Source organism: Arvicola amphibius, chromosome 14 (assembly GCF_903992535.2).
Source record: "Arvicola amphibius chromosome 14, mArvAmp1.2, whole genome shotgun sequence".
NCBI classification, from domain to species: Eukaryota; Metazoa; Chordata; class Mammalia; order Rodentia; family Cricetidae; genus Arvicola; species Arvicola amphibius.
The window spans coordinates 1,993,158-2,010,634 of NC_052060.1; the positions used below are offsets into that span (position 1 = coordinate 1,993,158).

The 17,477-nt window shown below is 43.1% G+C and overlaps 1 protein-coding gene across 4 annotated transcripts in view; it reads left to right on the forward strand.

Annotated features, from left to right (window-relative positions):
• Positions 1-13,377, forward strand: part of Ash1l (ASH1 like histone lysine methyltransferase) — a 147,716-nt gene extending 134,339 nt beyond the window's left edge. For 3 of the 4 annotated variants that reach the window (XM_038311135.1, XM_038311133.1, XM_038311134.1), the window contains 9 exons: positions 1,358-1,606; positions 2,575-2,661; positions 4,147-4,237; positions 5,258-5,396; positions 5,550-5,722; positions 7,476-7,642; positions 9,633-9,673; positions 10,818-11,116; positions 11,611-13,377. In XM_038311135.1, coding sequence (XP_038167063.1) covers positions 1,358-1,606; positions 2,575-2,661; positions 4,147-4,237; positions 5,258-5,396; positions 5,550-5,722; positions 7,476-7,642; positions 9,633-9,673; positions 10,818-11,116; positions 11,611-11,702 — 1,338 coding nt within the window. In that variant the 3' untranslated portion in view covers positions 11,703-13,377. The remainder of the gene's footprint in view (positions 1-1,357; positions 1,607-2,574; positions 2,662-4,146; positions 4,238-5,257; positions 5,397-5,549; positions 5,723-7,475; positions 7,643-9,632; positions 9,674-10,817; positions 11,117-11,610) is intronic. The other variant, XM_038311132.1, reaches the window with a different exon arrangement.
• The last annotated feature ends 4,100 nt before the right edge of the window (positions 13,378-17,477 follow it).

Genomic DNA, 17,477 nt, shown 5'->3' on the forward strand with positions numbered 1-17,477 from the left:
GTAACCTGACTTTGTTCCCAAAACCCACAGTGTAGTGTTGGAAGAAAAGAATTCACCCTGCTAGGTCATTATCTGACCTACATGCATGCCATGGCATATATGTGCCTACATGGCAATAACAATCTTTAATTAAAAAATTAACTCAGTAAACATACTTACACTATACAAGCATTGATCCCCAAAACATAGATGAAAATACTGGGTGTGATCAGATACAGTGTCTCACATCTGTAATCCCAGCATGAGTGAGGCAAAGGCAAGGAAAATCCTGTGGGTTTGATGCCAGCCTGGTCTATAGTTTGAGGTTTGTTTTTCAAGACAGGGTTTCTCTGTAGCTTTGGAGTCTGTCCTGAAACTCAATCTGTAGACCTGGATGGCCTCGGACTCACAGAGATCTGCCTCTCGGCCTCCTAAATCTTGGGATTAAAGGTGTGTGTCACCACTGCCTGGCCATAGCTTGAATTTTAAGCCAGCCTTGGCTACATAATGAGACCCTATTTAAAAAGAAAAGCCAGGTGGAATGGTGTGCCCTTATAATTCTAGAGTTGAGGAGACAGAGACAGGAGGATCCTGGGGCCCACTGGCCAGCCAGTCCATTTTAACTGGTTAACTCCAGGTCAGAAGAAGGTGGACAGGGTTCCTCAGGATGACACCTAAGCTCATTCTGTGGCTTACGCAGGCAGGTAGGCAGGCACACATGCATCTATGAGCATGCCCATGCGCACGCACACATGCACACACAAAGAAAATTATGGAATGCAAGATTGAGTCATTTCTCAAAAGCAATATAGTCTTTAAAAATACTAATTTTTTTCCTGAACTTTTCTATTACATAAATACTTTTACCCATTTATTGTGTATCTGTCATTTTTTGGTTCTTGAAAATAATTACATATGAGGCTAAGTGGCTCATTCCTGTAATCCTGGCACTTGAAAGACTTAAGTCTGAGCCCAGACCAGGCTATATAATAAGACCCTGCTTCCAAAAGCAAGCCTAGAGTATGAAGGAAATATTATGTACTAGCTTAAAAAAGGCAGTTCTCCTATGACTTTGAAATACCCTGGAGAACAGAGCAGGTTATTGGAGTAGAGACTGAAAGACAAAATAAGAGAGGGAAATTAAGAATTAAAATTTAATGATCACTGTGTTTGATCTTATGGATAGTAAGGCTCTTGACAGGAATTCACTAGCAAAGAGATTTTAAAAATTTAAAAATTTAATCTAATTAAAATCCTAATTTTAATTCATTATAGTTCAATTTGTTAGCCAAAATGGGAGAATATAGAAAACCATGCTACCTCTACAGGTAAAAAATGAGAAGGACAAAAATGATTTTTTTTCTTTTGCTTTTTTCAGAAGTACTATGGTCGTAAATCTCCAATTGGGAGAGATGTTTGCCGCTTACGAAAGGCCTATTACAGTGCCCGGCATGAGGCCTCGGCGCAGATTGATGAGATTGTGGGAGAGACAGCAAGTGAGGCAGACAGCAGTGAGACCTCTGTCTCGGAAAAGGAGAACGGGCATGAGAAGGACGATGATGTCATCCGGTGTATCTGTGGCCTCTACAAGGATGAAGGCCTTATGATCCAGTGTGACAAATGCATGGTGAGTGTTGAAGGTGATACAGAAGCCTGGTCCTGATGTGCATGGTGACCACATTCAGAAAAGCAACCTCCTCTTCCTTGGAGCTGACACGCCAGGCTTTTATGAACCGTGATTCAGTGCAGCTTTTGTTTTCCCTCCACTCCTCATCGCGTAGTCTTCCTCCTTTTTGCCTTTCATTACGTCTTCCTTTCCTCTGCTTTCTGCCATTTTAACTGTATTGTTCTCGCAAAATCTGCACCTAGGAGAGTATTGTTTGCTGTAGTGCTTTACCTTGAAAACCGTGAACAACAGCACACAGTATAGAGCATGAATACAAGGATATTCCAGCGTATATAAGTTCACCCACAAATACCCATACTGGAAGAGTCTAGACCTGGATTCAGTGTGTAGTGTTCTCCATACCTGTGTACTTGTTAGTCTGTTTGCTCATGGGGCTATGAATAGTATATAAGTTTATTAAAAGGCAGGTAAGCATCAGGGGCGATTGTTGAGTATAAAGCCTTCACAGTAACTGCAGCATTAATAGTGTTACATAGCAAGTGATAGCTTGTTGGTACATTCATCTTCATTTTCTCTCCTCATCTCCCATTTTATTTGTCCAAATCTATGTATTAAACTTGATGGCCAGATGGTGGTGGTGCATTCCCTTAATCCCAGCACTTAGGAAATAGAGGCAGGCAGATCTCTGTGAGTTCAAGGCCAGCCTGCTCTACAGAGCGAGTTCCAGGACAGCCATGGCAGTTAGACAGAGAAACCCTGTCTGGGGTGAAAAAAAGAATTGATGTATATACTTTTATTCAGACATTGTTTTCCCCTTTTATCATTTATTTCTGATTTTCCCTCATCCGCTTATGGCTTAATTCTTTTACTTTGCCCCGTCCTGTTGCTTTATTTTTATCACTATCATTATTCTCAGGGCTTCTCTCACTAAGTGTAAATCCCCTTGTCAAGTGTGCCTGTGTTCATAGGTGTGGCAGCACTGTGACTGCATGGGTGTGAACACAGATGTGGAGCACTACCTTTGTGAGCAGTGTGACCCTCGGCCTGTGGACAGGGTAAGCTGATCTAGTTAGATCACATAGATAGTGTGTGATCCTCCTATGCAGAATTGCTCAGGCTCTCCGTGCCTCAGCTTGACACTGAGGGTGGGAATTCTCACCCTTGCTTTTCTCAGGAGTGTGACCAAAAGGAAATAGGATGCTTAGGATCTCTAAAAGAAATGATACTGTATAAAGCTGAGTGGTGCTGGTGCATGTCTTTAGTCCCAGCAATGGTGAGGCAAAGGCAGGCAGATCTATTTTTGAGGCCAGTCTGATCTATAGAGTGAGTTCCAGGACAGCCAGGGATACACAGACAAACCCTGTCTTAGGGAAAAAAAAAAGAGGAAGAAGAAAGAAAAGGAAAAGAAATGGTAAAGAAATGGTACTATATAAAACTAAGATTTTTCTTGTTTTGCTTTGTTTTGTTTTGTTTCTGAGTTAGGAGCTCATTGTACAGCCCAAGCTAGCTCCAAATTCACTATTGTCTTGCCTTCATCTCTCAGTAGTAGAGACAGAGTTCTAAGTGCTGTTTGTGTCAGGTAGTGTGTTGTTGAAAACAACCCTTGACTCAGAGTTTTTTCCTGAAGTAAGAGTCAGTGACTTGACCAAGTTGGATGAACTCTTTGCTTGGTACTGCTATATTTGTATGTGTGATCTTGGGCTGCCAGGTTGTCTCAGTGGATAAAAGCTTGGCAGCCTCAGTTACAGGGATCCACATAGTGGAAAGAGAGAACCGATTTCTGCAAACCGTCCTCTGACCTCCGTACAAGTGCTATGGCAAGCAAGTGTGTAACATACACATACATCTATTCACACACAATCAGTAAGTGTGTATTATGATCTCAAGTCGCCTTCATGAAAAGGATTTAGGCAGCACTTCTTTATTTTTTTGGGGGGAGGGAGTAGGGTTGTTTGTTTGATTTTGTTTTTTGAAACAGGGTTTCTCTGAGTAACAGCCCAGGCTGTTCTGGAACTCACTCTGTGGACCAGGCTGGCTTCAAACGCACAGAGATCCGCCTGCCTCTGCCTCCCAAGTTCTAGGATTAAAGGCATGGCCAGCACCGCCTGGTTAGGCAGCGTGTCTTAACCATGCTGCTATTGTCATATTCAGCTGTACAATTTGATGTTGTGAGGGGTGCAGTTTAGGAGGTTCAACTTCCCTGGCCTTGGACACTAAATAGCTGTGAGTAGCCTCCAACATGACTGTCATGAGAGTCACCATTTCACACATTTTCAGATGTCGCTGCCATTGCACAGAGCAGTCTCAGAGCTAATGCTTCATAAAGCATCCTCTCAGGTCCTGGGCCTGTCAGTCTCGTCATCTACTGTCATTTCTATGGATTTAAAAGCTAGTGGTTTTCATATTTATAGTGTGTTAAAATGACTTTAGTAACTCTTGAATGTAAATTTTAAGTTTTAGTTCTTTTCTTCTCTTAAATTGAGATCATCAGACAAAGTGTAATAATTCTAGCCTTTCTGCATTGACTTTCTACTCTTCAGGAGGTACCCATGATCCCTCGGCCCCATTATGCCCAACCTGGCTGTGTCTACTTCATCTGTTTACTTCGAGATGACTTGCTGCTTCGTCAGGGTAAGTTCACAGGCCCAGATCCCACTGGTCTTTCTGAGTAGTGGGAAATACATGCTCTGTGCATGGTGGTTATTATCCTGCATGGCCTTACCATTACCCCACTTCAATATATATCAACTTGTAGAAATAGCTTTACAAAGGTAATTTTAGTTAGTTAGTTAGTTAGTTAGTTAGTTAGTTAGTTAGTTAGTTTTTTCGGGACACAGTTTCTCTGTAGCTTTGGAGCCTGGAACTAGCTCTTGTAAACCAGGCTGGCCTCACAGAGATCCTCCTTTCTCTGTGCTGGGATTAAAGGTGTGTGCCACCACCACCCAGTGGTTTGGTACCTTTTGTTTGTTTGGTTCCTTGATTGTGTTGTTTTTATTGTTCTTTGTATCTTGTTTTGTTGTTACTGGTTTTTTGTTGTTGTTGTTTTTGGTTGGTTGGTTGTTTTTTGTTGTTTTTCCAGACAGTAGCTTAGGGTAAAGCCTCAAATTCCCAGCTGTCCTCCTACCTCTGCCTCCAAAGTTCTGGGATAATAGGCATTAGTTACTCTGTCTGACTTGTACTAGTTTTATTTTGTGTGTTTGCTTGTTTGTTTCTGTGCTGGTGATTGACATGCTAGTTATATTCAAGGTCCTTATTGTAATTTTAAACCTAGTAGACTAGATATAGTAGCACAATATCTTTAATCCCATCTGTAGACAGACGGTAGATCTCTGAATCTGAGGCCTGACTGGTTTACTTAGTGACTTCCAGGCCAGGTAGGGCTACATAGGAAGACCTGTCTCAAAAACAGTTTTTTTAAAAAAAATAGTAAACCTAGTAAAGAAAAACAAAAAATAAGAACCTTCTGTACTTAGAATTGTCGTTATAGGGAAGACTGCTGGTTTTCTTTCTCTAGTGCTTGTTCATTTTAATGACTGGGCTGTCTGCCTACTCCCTCCATATTGTTGTAGACCCTGGATCGGATAAAAGGATGCCTTATGGAATACATTCAGGGTTAATATTAATGTTCTCCTTTGTTCTGTACATTCCTAGGTGATTGTGTGTACCTGATGAGGGACAGTCGGCGCACACCTGATGGCCATCCAGTCCGTCAGTCCTACAGACTGTTATCACACATTAACCGAGATAAACTTGACATCTTTAGAATTGAAAAGCTTTGGAAGAATGAGAAGTATGTGCTGGGTCCTCTCTTCCTCCAGCTGTGTCCTCCCAGCAGAGTGGAGTGTGCGCTGGAGTCTTACTAGTAGACTTAACCTCTCCTTTCTCATTTTCCCTTTTTTTTTTCTTTTTTTCTTTTCTTTTTTTTTTTTTTTTTTTTTTTAAGAGAGGAACGGTTTGCCTTTGGTCACCATTATTTCCGCCCCCATGAAACCCACCACTCTCCATCCCGTCGGTTCTATCACAATGAGCTATTTCGGGTGCCACTCTATGAGATCATTCCCTTGGAGGCTGTAGTTGGGACCTGCTGTGTGTTGGACCTTTATACATATTGTAAAGGTAAATGATGAAGGCTTGTTGAGAGGTGGTCTTTGGGACTGGAGAGAGAGCTCAGCAGTTAAGAGCACTGGCTGCTCTTGCAGAGTACCCAAGTTCAGTTCCCAGCACCCACATGGCAGCTCAGAACCATCTGTAACTCCAGTTCTAGGGGACCCAGCACTTTCTTCTAGCTTCTATGGCACCAGGCGTACACACGGTACACACACACACACACACACACACACACACACATATTTTAGGCAAAACATTTACATATATCTTCTTACTCATTTATTCGTTCACTTTGCAACAAGATCTTTACTAAGCTGCCCTTGAAATTCACTGTGTATACTAAGCAGACTTCAATTCCAGAGTCAAATCCAGCTGCCTGAGATTATTACAGGTGTATGTACACCACCATAGCCATCTAATAAAGGTATTGTAATGTTGTCTGCCCAGAAAGAGCTGGGTGTGAGCTTCCGTAAGAGAATCCTTTTTCTTTTATTTAGTGCTCAGAACTTAAATATTCATAATGCCAACACCTTTTTCCCCCAAGTGAGTTTGGGGATTGAACGCAGGTCATCATGCTTATTGGCCATCACTTGGGCCCAACTTTTTTGTTTCAGACAGGGTTTCTCTGTGTATCCCTGGCTGGCTTAGTACTTAGTACTCAGCAAGCTGGCTTTGAACTCAGAATTCCATCTGGCTCTGCCTCCCAAGTGCTGGGTTAAAAAACATGCACCGCCACTGCCACCGCCCCCAACCTCCCATCCCCCACACCACTGCCCTAACATTTTAAAATACTGAGCCAATTTCAAAATCCAGCTGCATCACATTTAACTACTTACATCCTTAACCAAGCATAGGTATCTTTAATTTAAAAACAGATTTTTTTTGAGTTTTACAAAGATCAAATAATACACAAAAGCTCTAGTTTATGTCTAGCTCGATGTGTTTGTTGCCATAAATGGCAAGAATTTAGTGACCTATATCTTTATTTCATTATCATAGCAAAAACTTAACAATAGTAAGTATTCTGTTCCATACTGACAAACTGCTTACAGCTCTGTGACCCTGACTTCTCCAGTTAATATAGGGTTAGTTTTCTGATGTGCTTTCTCGTGTTTATGACTCTTCCTTTCTCATGATTCCCCATGAGCCATTCTGTCCCTCAGAGTATTTGCTCAAAAATCCCTGCCAACATTCAGTCTGCATTTCTGAGTTTGTACATTGTTATTTCATTCCGCTGCTGTGTTCCCTCTCCTTATTCCACAGCCACCAAATGCTTGCTCTCCAGCCTTTCCTAATGACTGCCGTGTCTTCTCCCTCAGAGATAGTTGTCCACCAGGCTCCTTCTGGGAACAAAGGAAAATCAGATTTACTGATCTTTGTTTCAGATCTTTTTGTTGTTGTTTTGTGGTTGTTTTTGAGATGGGGTTTTTCATTGTAGACCAGACCTTTCTGGCCTTGAACTCGGAGATCTTCTTGCCTCGCTGAAATTAAAGGTGTGCACCACCACTCTCGGGCCTAGATCTATTTTATTTTTAATAATGCGGCTATGTGTAGGTATCTTTGTGTGAGTACTGATGCCTTCAGAGGCCAAAGAGAGGGTGTAAAATCCCCTGGAGCTGCAGTGACAGACAATTATGAGCCCTCTCACCTGGGTACTGGGAACCAAACTCTGGTCCTCTGTAAAAGCAGCGTGTACTCTTAGCAGCTGAGCCATCTCTCCGGCCTGAGAAGGCAGATCCTCTAACAGTGTTTGATTTTACAGGGAGACCTAAAGGAGTAAAGGAACAAGATGTCTACATCTGTGACTACCGGCTTGACAAGTCAGCACACCTATTTTACAAGACCCATCGGAACCGCTACCCTGTCTGCACCAAACCCTATGCCTTTGATCATTTCCCCAAGAAACTCACTCCCAAAAGAGATTTCTCAGTAAGTCATCTTTGGTGTTTTTGTCTTGAGGCAGGATCTCACCACTTAGTTGAGCTGACGTTGAATTTTTAATTCTTTTGCCTTTACCTCCTGTAATTACATGTGTATGATACCAGGCCTCACTATTCTTTCCTTTAAAAAAAATATGTATAGTGAGTGTGCACATGTACAAATGCAGGTGAGAAAGCCAGGAGACTAGCTTCCCTGTTCTATTGCTCTCCATCCTAATCCCTTGAGACAGGGTCCCTCACTGTACCTGGAACCAGCAGCCAGCAAACTCCAGTAAACTCCCTTGCTTCATCCCAGTACCCGGCACTGGAATACACCTTGCTTTTTTATGTGAGGACTGGGGATTTGAACTCAGATCTTCATGCTTATATGGTGACTACTCCTACCTGCTGAGTATTCTCCCCATCCCTCTATACGTTTCTTTCTTCATAGTCATAATTTGTAAAAGCCAGGTGTGGTGGTGTACTTGGGATTCAGAGGCAGGTGGATTTCTATGAGTTAAAGGCTAACCTGGTCTACCTAGTAAGTTCTAGACCAGCTAGGACTACACAGTGAGACCCTGTCTAAATGTGTGTGTGTGTGTGTGTGTGTGTGTGTGTGTGTGTGTTAGAAGGATAAGGATAGTGTCCTTGAAAAGTAATCTTTTTGATTTTATGTTGCAGGGTACAGGTTGGCCTCATAGCCACTGTGTTGCCTAGGCTTATGTTGAGCTCCAAGCAATCCTAGCTCTTAAAAAGTCCTTTGATGCTTTTTCTTTTTTTATGTCTAAATCAAAAATGTGAGGCATGGCTGGGTGTGAGGATATAGGCCATTAATCACAGCCCTTCGGACGCAGAAACATGTTGAGCACTGTAATTTTGAGGTCAGCCTGGCCTATGTAGCAAATTCCAGGGCAGCTAGAGCTACAAAGTGAGACTTTGTCTGAAAACAGGCAGAGCATAAGACATGGGAGTTGACTAACTGGCTCAGCAGATCAGGGTGCTTGCCTCAGAGCAGGAAGGCCTGAGTTTGATTCCACAACCCACATAGTAGGAGAGAACCCTTAACACGTGAGCTGTGGTACTCATACACCCAAGCATAACACACCAATTAAGTAAATAATTTTAAACGTAAGACAAGATCATTAAATGTAATCTGAAAAGTGGCTCAGTAATAGAGTACTTGTTCGTGTTTGCATTTTCATTCTCATCTCCTCCCTGGGTATTTTTTTCTAGTTGTTGAAAATACAGACCAGGGGCTGGAGGGATGGCTCAGAGGTAAGAGCACTGGCTGCTCTTCCAGGGATTCTGTGTTCAATTCCCAGCACTCACATGGTGGCTTACAACCATCTATACTGAGATCTGGTATCCTCTTCTGGCCTGCAGGCAGAACACTGTATACATAATAAATAAATAAACTTTTTAAGAGAGAGAGAGACAGAGAATACAGACCAATTTTCCTTCATTACTGCATAGAATTTTGGTCATTATCTCTTTATTTGTGATGAAATCCCAGCTGACAGGCCCTCATCCTGTGTCTTCTTTTCAAGCGAGACTGTCAGTCAGCTTTCCCTTCTATGGCAGATTTCCTACAGTGGTCTGCTTAAAAGAAGGGAAGCTCTATTATGGATTACATTTCCCTAGAGTAGCTGCTGTGGTCCAGGAGCGTGTGGCAGAGAAAGTGATTTGCCTCACAGCAGTAAAAAGCAAGGAAGGAAGATGTCTGCTGGGTAGTTGTGGTGCACACCTTTAATCCCAGCTCTCAGGAGACAGAAGCAGGTAGATCTCTGTGAGTTCAAGGACAGACAGGGCTGTTACACAGAGAAACCCTATCTCCGGAAAAAAAAAAAAAAAAAAAAAAGGAAGATGTCATCATCCTAGTAACCTAACTATAAAGAAAAAGATAAAAATAAGTAAGTCACCCAAATTGCCTTCGTTACCCTAGTGTCAGCAGATCAGATCCAGCATTAATGTGCTCCCCCCCCCCTTTTTTTTTCCTACAGCCTCATTATGTCCCAGACAACTACAAGAGGAACGGAGGGCGGTGAGTCCTAGAAGAATGTGAGGGCTCCTAAGGGTTAGCCAAGAGCTAATGTAGAGCAAGAAAGCAAGCAGCTCCTCCCTGGTCTCCACTACTGGGATTAGCTATTCTCTGTAGGGCAGCCTGAGTAAATGCCATCACTAAAACGGGGGAGGTGCAGTCCCATTACACAGTTTTAGCAAGAACACAGTAATGTAAAGATAAGAGAAAGGCAACCAGACTAGAAATGGAACTGCAGTTGGACTTAGAATCTCTTTCTGGACTGAGCTTTCTCTCTTCTCTATAAGATGGTGCTGTGTCAACTTTTGATGCCTCTATTAAAGAGATACAGTCAGTATTGCAGAGTTTGTACTTAACAGTTTATATTTTTGCTTGTTTTGTAAATGAGAAGACTGTTTCTCATGAAGGCTTTTCTATTTCTGTCAGGTAAGAACATAAATAGCCACTTGTGGAGCTGTAGAAATGGCTCAGTGGTTAGGAGCCTGTGCTGTTTTTGTAGAGGACATGAGTTGTGCTCCCTGTACCTCTGTCAGGTAGTTCATGGCCTGTCCCAGGGGATCCAGCACCCTCTCCTGGCCTCCATGGGCCCCTGCACTCATGTACATACACATGCATATGCATAATTTGAAAGATAATAAATATCCATTGCTTTCTCCATAACAGTAGCCTATTAAAAAAAGTGAAGAAATAGTAGATAACATAAAGAAGTAAAAACCCTCCTAAGTACTGTTGTGGTCGGACTGTGGGTATCACAGGGCTGAACTTCCTTTGTGTTCATGAAGCAGTCAGCAACAACTCAATAGCTTCCCCAGGCCTGGTATGTTTTATGGGTTTCTGTCTCATTTTTGCTTCAGATTTCTGAGAACAAGATGAAAAGTTTAATTTCACAAATGGAAATGAAGTTAATTTCTAAGGGTAGAACACTAGCCTAGCGTACACAAGTACTGCCATAAAAAGGGAAAATTACATTTCAGAGAAAAGTGATTGTTTGTACTAATGCTAACATTCAGATTTCTGAACTCAAGCCAGAGCTCTAATAAACAGACCCCAGGATTTCAAGCCGTCCTTAGGCCTCTAGCTTTCATTTTCCCTCCCTGTCCAAGTGCCTTGCTCAGCCTTGTCCTGAAGCCGCATATCCTTTTGGCAGCTCTTCCTGGAAGTCTGACCGCTCAAAGCCTCCCCTAAAAGACCCAGGGCAAGAAGACGATGCTTTGCCCTTGATTGAAGAGGTGCTGGCCAGTCAGGAGCAAGCAGCTAGTGAGACGCCCAGCCCTGAGGAGCCAGAGCAGGAAAGAGTCACTACTGACACTGACACTGGGAAGAAACAGGAGGAAAATAATCAAGAGCCCCAGTTACCCAGCACACCTGAGGAACGAAGGCACAACCAACGGGAACGGCTCAACCAGATCTTGCTCAACCTCCTTGAGAAAATCCCTGGGAAAAATGGTAAGACTTGGTCGGGCTCATAATTAGGCTTGAAGATGAGTGAGAAGGCAGCACGTGCGTACGTGCGTGCGTGCGTGCGTGTACTAAGCAAATGGGTTTGTTGGGGGTTGGAGAGATGGCTGCTCTGCTCTTCCAGAGGACCCAGGTTCAATTCCCAACACCCACATTTGACAACTCACAACTGTCTGTAACTCCAGTTCCGAGAGATCTGACACCTTCACACCAGTGTACATAAAATAAAGTTAAATCAATTTTGATTTTATCTCTTCAGCGTGAGGCTGAGCTAAGGTGGTTCCATACCCTAGAGAGCCACTTTTCTTTTGTGGAGGTGGGGATGGCAGGAGTAGGTCAAAACAAAATGTAGGGCTAGAGAAAGACCTAATTGCTTTAGGCCAGAAAAATAAATCATTGTGTCCTTGAGTTCTCCTTAGAGTGCAGATCCAGGTTGATGTGTAGGAGAGTGACACTTAATGAACACCTTGGTTCTGTCTCAGCCATCGATGTGACCTACCTGCTGGAGGAAGGATCAGGCCGGAGACTGCGAAGGCGCACTTTGTTTATACCAGAAAACAGCTTTCGGAAGTGACTCTTAAAGAAACAAGAACTTGGAGCATCTGGGATCCAGTGAAGCCAACAAGTCCAGTCTCTTGCTCTCTGAGTGTGGACAGGGGCGGGTCCATCCAGGCAAGGGGAGTGAGTCCGTCTTTGACGTTAGGTACTTACTAAACCTTGGAGCTAGTGGAGAAGGGGAGGAAGAGGAAGTAGGCTTTGAGGCAGTTGAGTTTACTTCTCCTCTTGATGGCTTTACCTTAAGGGTTACTGTAGGGAGGAGGACCTTGGTAGGAATGGCCAGGAGCTGTTGGTACTTTACAGCGATTGATACTCCTCACAGCTGGGCTTCTCTGGGCTGCCCTCTAACCCTGCAAGCACTAAAAATGCTGCTTCCTATGACCAGGTATAAATTGAAACTCCAAAGGGAAGGGCCTGGATCCCAGCCCTATCCCATTTGTTCTCCTTTAGCTCTGAGAGCTATGTCGGAGAGAGACCTAAAACAGATGTCGTGGCTGGGGCCTCTCCTTAGTTCCTTGACCAGGGAAGTTCTCTCTCCCTTCTTGCCCAGCCAGGTTAAAGTGGTAGAACATGAACTGACTGCTCAGAGCACTTGGAACTGCTGCTGCTCTCCCACCTCTGCTCCCCAAAACAGAGTCAACAGCGTCGTGGGCTAGGGGAGGCCCCTATGGGGTCAAAAGGGCAGTATTTGTAATTATTTTTGTTTCACCCTTCATAACCTTGCTGAACCTGTTTTTCCTACTGAGACAGCCAAGCCCCCGCCAGCACACATGCTGCTTCTCTTCCTGTGTGTCTGCTGTGCTGAGCAGAAGAAGATTCACTTCAAAAAAAAAGAATTTTTTTTAAAACTACATAAAAACTCTAAATTTCTCCTCTGGTGAAACTCACTACAAAGCTGTTGGGCAGTGTGCGCTGTCAGAGTGCTTGTCGCCGGTGATGAAACACTACTCTCCTTTTCCTAGCTGTGTGGTTGCTCGTGTCCGTCTCCTCACCGTCCTTCCATCCCCTTCTACCTTTCTGAGTTACTTCATCAGGGTCTCCTTCCCTTCCAGTCTCTTGACCAGAAATTAACAAGACCATACCATCTCTTTACAAGTAAAATTCAAAAAGCTTTGCTTTGTCTTCTCAGACATACATATGCATATACATTTTAGATGTTCTTATAAGAGAAAAGATGGTTTTTAAATGTGCCAAGTTGTGTGTGTGTGTGTGTGTGTGTGTGTGTATGCTGTGAGATTGGTAAGCAATACATTAGTAAACACGTCCTCATTACTCTTTTCTGATGCTGGACCAATGATGTCCTAACTGTACATTTCCTTCCCCTTATGATGACGACGCTCTGACTCATTTAGGTAGAAACATTTGACCACCTTTCATTCCATTGATTTTCTTTTTCTTTTTCTCCTTTCTGTGTTATCTTAAGGGAAAGAGAGAGAGAGAGAGAGAGAGAGAGAGAGAGAGAGAGGAAGGGGATGCCATAGATCCCCTTGAGCAGAGAAAAAGCAAAATATTTTATTAAAGAAAAAAGAGAAATTAAGAAAATAGTTTGGAGTATTTTCTTACTGTAGAGAAGCATTGTACATTACCACAAGACCTGGGTATAAGATACTCACGTGTGGAGCTGGGGTCGCATGTCCAAGCCCATTTGAGTGTTTTGTTTTGTTTTTTTGTTTTTTGTTTTTGTTTCTCGTTACAGGGAGTGGGAGGGAGGGAGGACTAAGGGCACTTTGGGGGTTTCCTTTTAATCAAAAGCAAGAAAATGACAAGAAAGAGCTTAAATTCAATGTTTTCCTTTAATAGTGTTAAACACTAAAATTTTTAAAAAGAAAGAAAAAACTTTGTAAAATGTAAGAACAGAAGCAAAAGACACTACGCTGCCATTTTATCTTTCTTTTGTTGAAAGATTAAAAACTGAAATGTTTTTTAGACAATCAAATGTTAGGTAAGTGCAAACACTTGTTTTCTTACTGGTGTAGAATTAATGCCTTTTTTATTTTTCAGTTATTTTATAATAACAAAATAAAAACAACCCCCAGCTGCCAGGTGGGTTTTGGTGTTTGAAATGCGGGGCAAAGCACTACATCACTGCAAATAGATACAGAATTAGTCTGCATGTTTGTAGGCTGTGTGATTGCGGAAAATATAAATGCTGCTAATATATTTCCTTTTTACAGAAAAGCATATCTAAATAGATGATTGTTTTGATGTTAATCTTTGTAAATTATGTATTACCAATTTTAACATTGGATGTAATTGCATAAAAGCTTGCATCTCAATCCTTGAAAGTCTAGCATTAAATGGAAACAACTTTTCCTAACTGTGGAGTGCTTACCTGGCTATTTTTTTGTGCCTGTTTTCTACCCGCCAGCATGCTCTCTCTCTATCCAGTTTCTAAGAAGATCTCTCTTAACTCTGTCATCAGTATTCTGGGCCCACATGAAACATTTCGTCAATTCTAGGGTCTGTCTATCTAGTTGGACTCAGCCTGACCAGTAAGCAGAACGATTCTCCAACCAGACATCCAGCTGTTTGTCAGACACGCTGTGCTGTTCTGCATAACCACCCTTTAATACACATTAGCTGGCTTTAACTTAGGGCCACTTTTTTATTTTGAGACAGTGTCTCATTATGTAGCCCTGTCAGACCTGGAACTTTCGAAATGTAGACCAAGTTGGCCTTCAAAACGGTGCTGAAATTGAAGGCCTGTGCCAGCATGCCTCGCCCCTACTTTCCTTTATTTAGGTTGAGAGCCCAACCCAGGGCTGTGCACATCAGGCAAATACCTTCTAGCCTGGTCTTGGGGCAGCACCAGCGGTGGTGGTGGCTCACACCTTTAATCCCAGCAGTTGGGAGGCAGAAGCAGTTGGATCTCAGTGAGTTCGAGGCCAGCCTGGTCTACAAAAATGACAGGACAACCAGAGCTGTTTCACAGAGAAACCCTGTCTCAAATAAATAAATAAATAAGCAAGTAAGTAAATAAGTAAGTAAGTAAATAAATAAGCAAGCAAGCAAACAATAAAAAAGACTATGTCTGGCTTCAAACTTAGTCTGGCCTCCCAAGTGCAAGGATTACATCCATGTGCTACTACATCTGACTATAAGACCACGTTTTCTGTGCTTTGTGCAGAAACTGTTTACTGTAAGCAGCTTCCTTGCACTCATGTATCAGCCTGCATAGCGATGCTTTGTAGTGCAGGGTTTTTTTTTTAAAGATTTATTTATTCACTATGTATACAGTATTCTGTCTGCATGTATGCCTGAAGGCCAGGAGAGGCACCAGATCTTGTTACAGATGGTTGTGAGCCACCATGTGGTTGCTGGGAATTGAACTCAGGACCTCTGGAACAGCAGGCAGTGCTCTTAACCTCTGAGCCATCTCTCCAGCTCCTAGTGCAGGGTTTTTAGATAAGAGACTTGAAGCAACAGCAGAGGTGAGTAACTTGTCCAAGGTCCGTCAACCCTTATTTTAGCCATTAAGTTGTTATCTCTGTTCTAAGAAGCAGAAACTGAGGCTTGAGTTGGTTAAATGACTTGCCATAGATATGTGGAGTCCCAATCTCTGTGGTCAAGTAGTCAGTTTGTAGAAATCGAGGAGGCCAGGAATGAACTAGAACAAAATGCAGAAGAGGAGAATCCACAAGAAAACTCTTCTGAGTGGAAACCCTTCTTAGTATCTCCAGCCCATCCCAGCCTCTTCAAAGCCAACTTAAAGTTTAAAGAATGTGGGACGATGGTGTGGTTTTGTTTTTGTCTGAGGAACTATGTGAAAGATGTAGATGATCAGAAAAACAGAAGATGTGTGAGCAGCACACTGCATTCTGAATTTCACAAGATTCATGGAGAAATATAGTATGGTTTTATATGCTTAATTAAAGACTAAAATTAATAATGTAAAGGATTAAAAAGAAATAGTCAAAGTGAGGCTAGAGATGGCCTAGTAAGTACAGCTCACTGCACAAACATAATTATAGAACTTCAGTACCCAGTACCCAAGTGAATACCCAGCAGGCATAGTACCCACCTGTAACCCATCGTTTAGGAGGCAGGACAGAGGATCCCTGGAGCAAATTTGCTGACTAGACAGGCTGAATTAGTGAGCTCTGGTCTCCAGCAATCAAGTAAGACTTGTGTCCTCAACTTCTGGCCTCCAAATGCACGCACCATATGTGTACACGTAAAGAGAAAAGGCCAGAGTCCCCACTTAATTAGATAGACCCTCCCAGCTTAGTTTTGTCCCGGTTACTCTGGACACTCAGGTAGAATGCAGTCGCTCAGACATACCAAGGCAGCTGGCCTCAGTGGCATGTACTTTCATCTCAGCACTGCTGAGAGGCAGAGGCAGAGGCAGGCAGATCTCTGTGAGTTCCAGACCAGCAAAGGCTACCCAGTGACACCCTGTCTTTTTATTTGTACCCCTCTGGTTTTGAGCTGAGGACCAAACTTGGGGCCTTGAACTTGCTAGGCATGTGCGCTACCACTGAGAAAAAAATCCCCAACCGAAGACCCTGTCTAGACGGGAAGAAACTCCAAGGCAGTAAACTACAATCTTAAGACTCTTCTACAATTGAAGCTGCCACTGTTAAACAAGTCTCTAATGTTTTAAATGTTTCTGTTTATCTTTTATAAAACTAAATTTTACATTGTTGGCCTCTCAAGTTGTGTGAGGAGATCCCACTGTTGTGCTTACACTTGTATAAGGCAGAGCCATTGGCTGTATCTGCAAAGGTTGTAGCGAGCCAGATGTCTAATCTTTATCAGGACTACCCCACACCATAGCCAGAACGTGTAAAAACAGGCCGACAGGCCATACCAGGGAAGAGAAAGCTGCAGCCAGAGTGCAGGACCACATGTCTCTGAGACTGGGCCCAGCCTCCTCCACAGTCGGATGTCAGTGTGTGTGGACGTTTGTGCATGTGGTGTGCCTCCCAGGCATGGTGGTCCAGCTCTAATTCCAACTCTCAAGAGAGTGAACACACACACATATAGTAGTCACAATTAAAGGAGCCCTGAAAACTCAGACTGGCTCTTTTCGGCGTAGACTAAGCCCCAGAGGAGCTAATACAGATAGCTGAGCTTGGATCCCCAGCATCCACAGAGTAGGAAGACAGACACACTCACCTATGATCCCAACACTGGCAGCAGGAGACAGGAATCAGAACAAACTGTCCAGGTAGCCTCAGCAAGAGACCCTGCCTCCTTAAATAAAGTGGAAAAGAGCTGACATCAATCTCTGGCCTTCACAAGCACTCCAGTCAGTGCACATGCACTCACACATGTACAAACATGTGTCCACTAAGTATGTATGTACAAAGCAGATGCTGGCTGTTGTGGCACACACTTATATAATTGGTCCTCAGGAATTAAGGCAGGATTGGGGGAAGCAGTGCCTCTCCAAGAATAGAATTTAGGCCTAGGCATGTGGCTCAGTAAAAAGCACTGTCTAGCATTTATAAGATCCTAGGTTCAATTTACACCTCAAAAAAGGGGGGATCGCCTTATTCCTAGATGCCATTAAAATCCATTACTACCCCCTATGTAAGACTTGTAATAGGGACTGACAGAAAGCACAGCACGGGCAGCAGCTTGTCCCACCAGGGGACAGGAAAGCCTTAAGAAATGGCAGCCTCATGAGGAGTTTGAGATGTTCAAGCTAAGCAGTATCAGGAGGCTAAGGCATAAAAACCTTCATTCTTTAGGAGAGGAAGCAGCACCGAGCAGGACAGAGTTACTGAACTGTCATGGGTGTTAGTGAGTTGGGGAGGTAGGACAGCAACACCGACGCCTGGCTGCT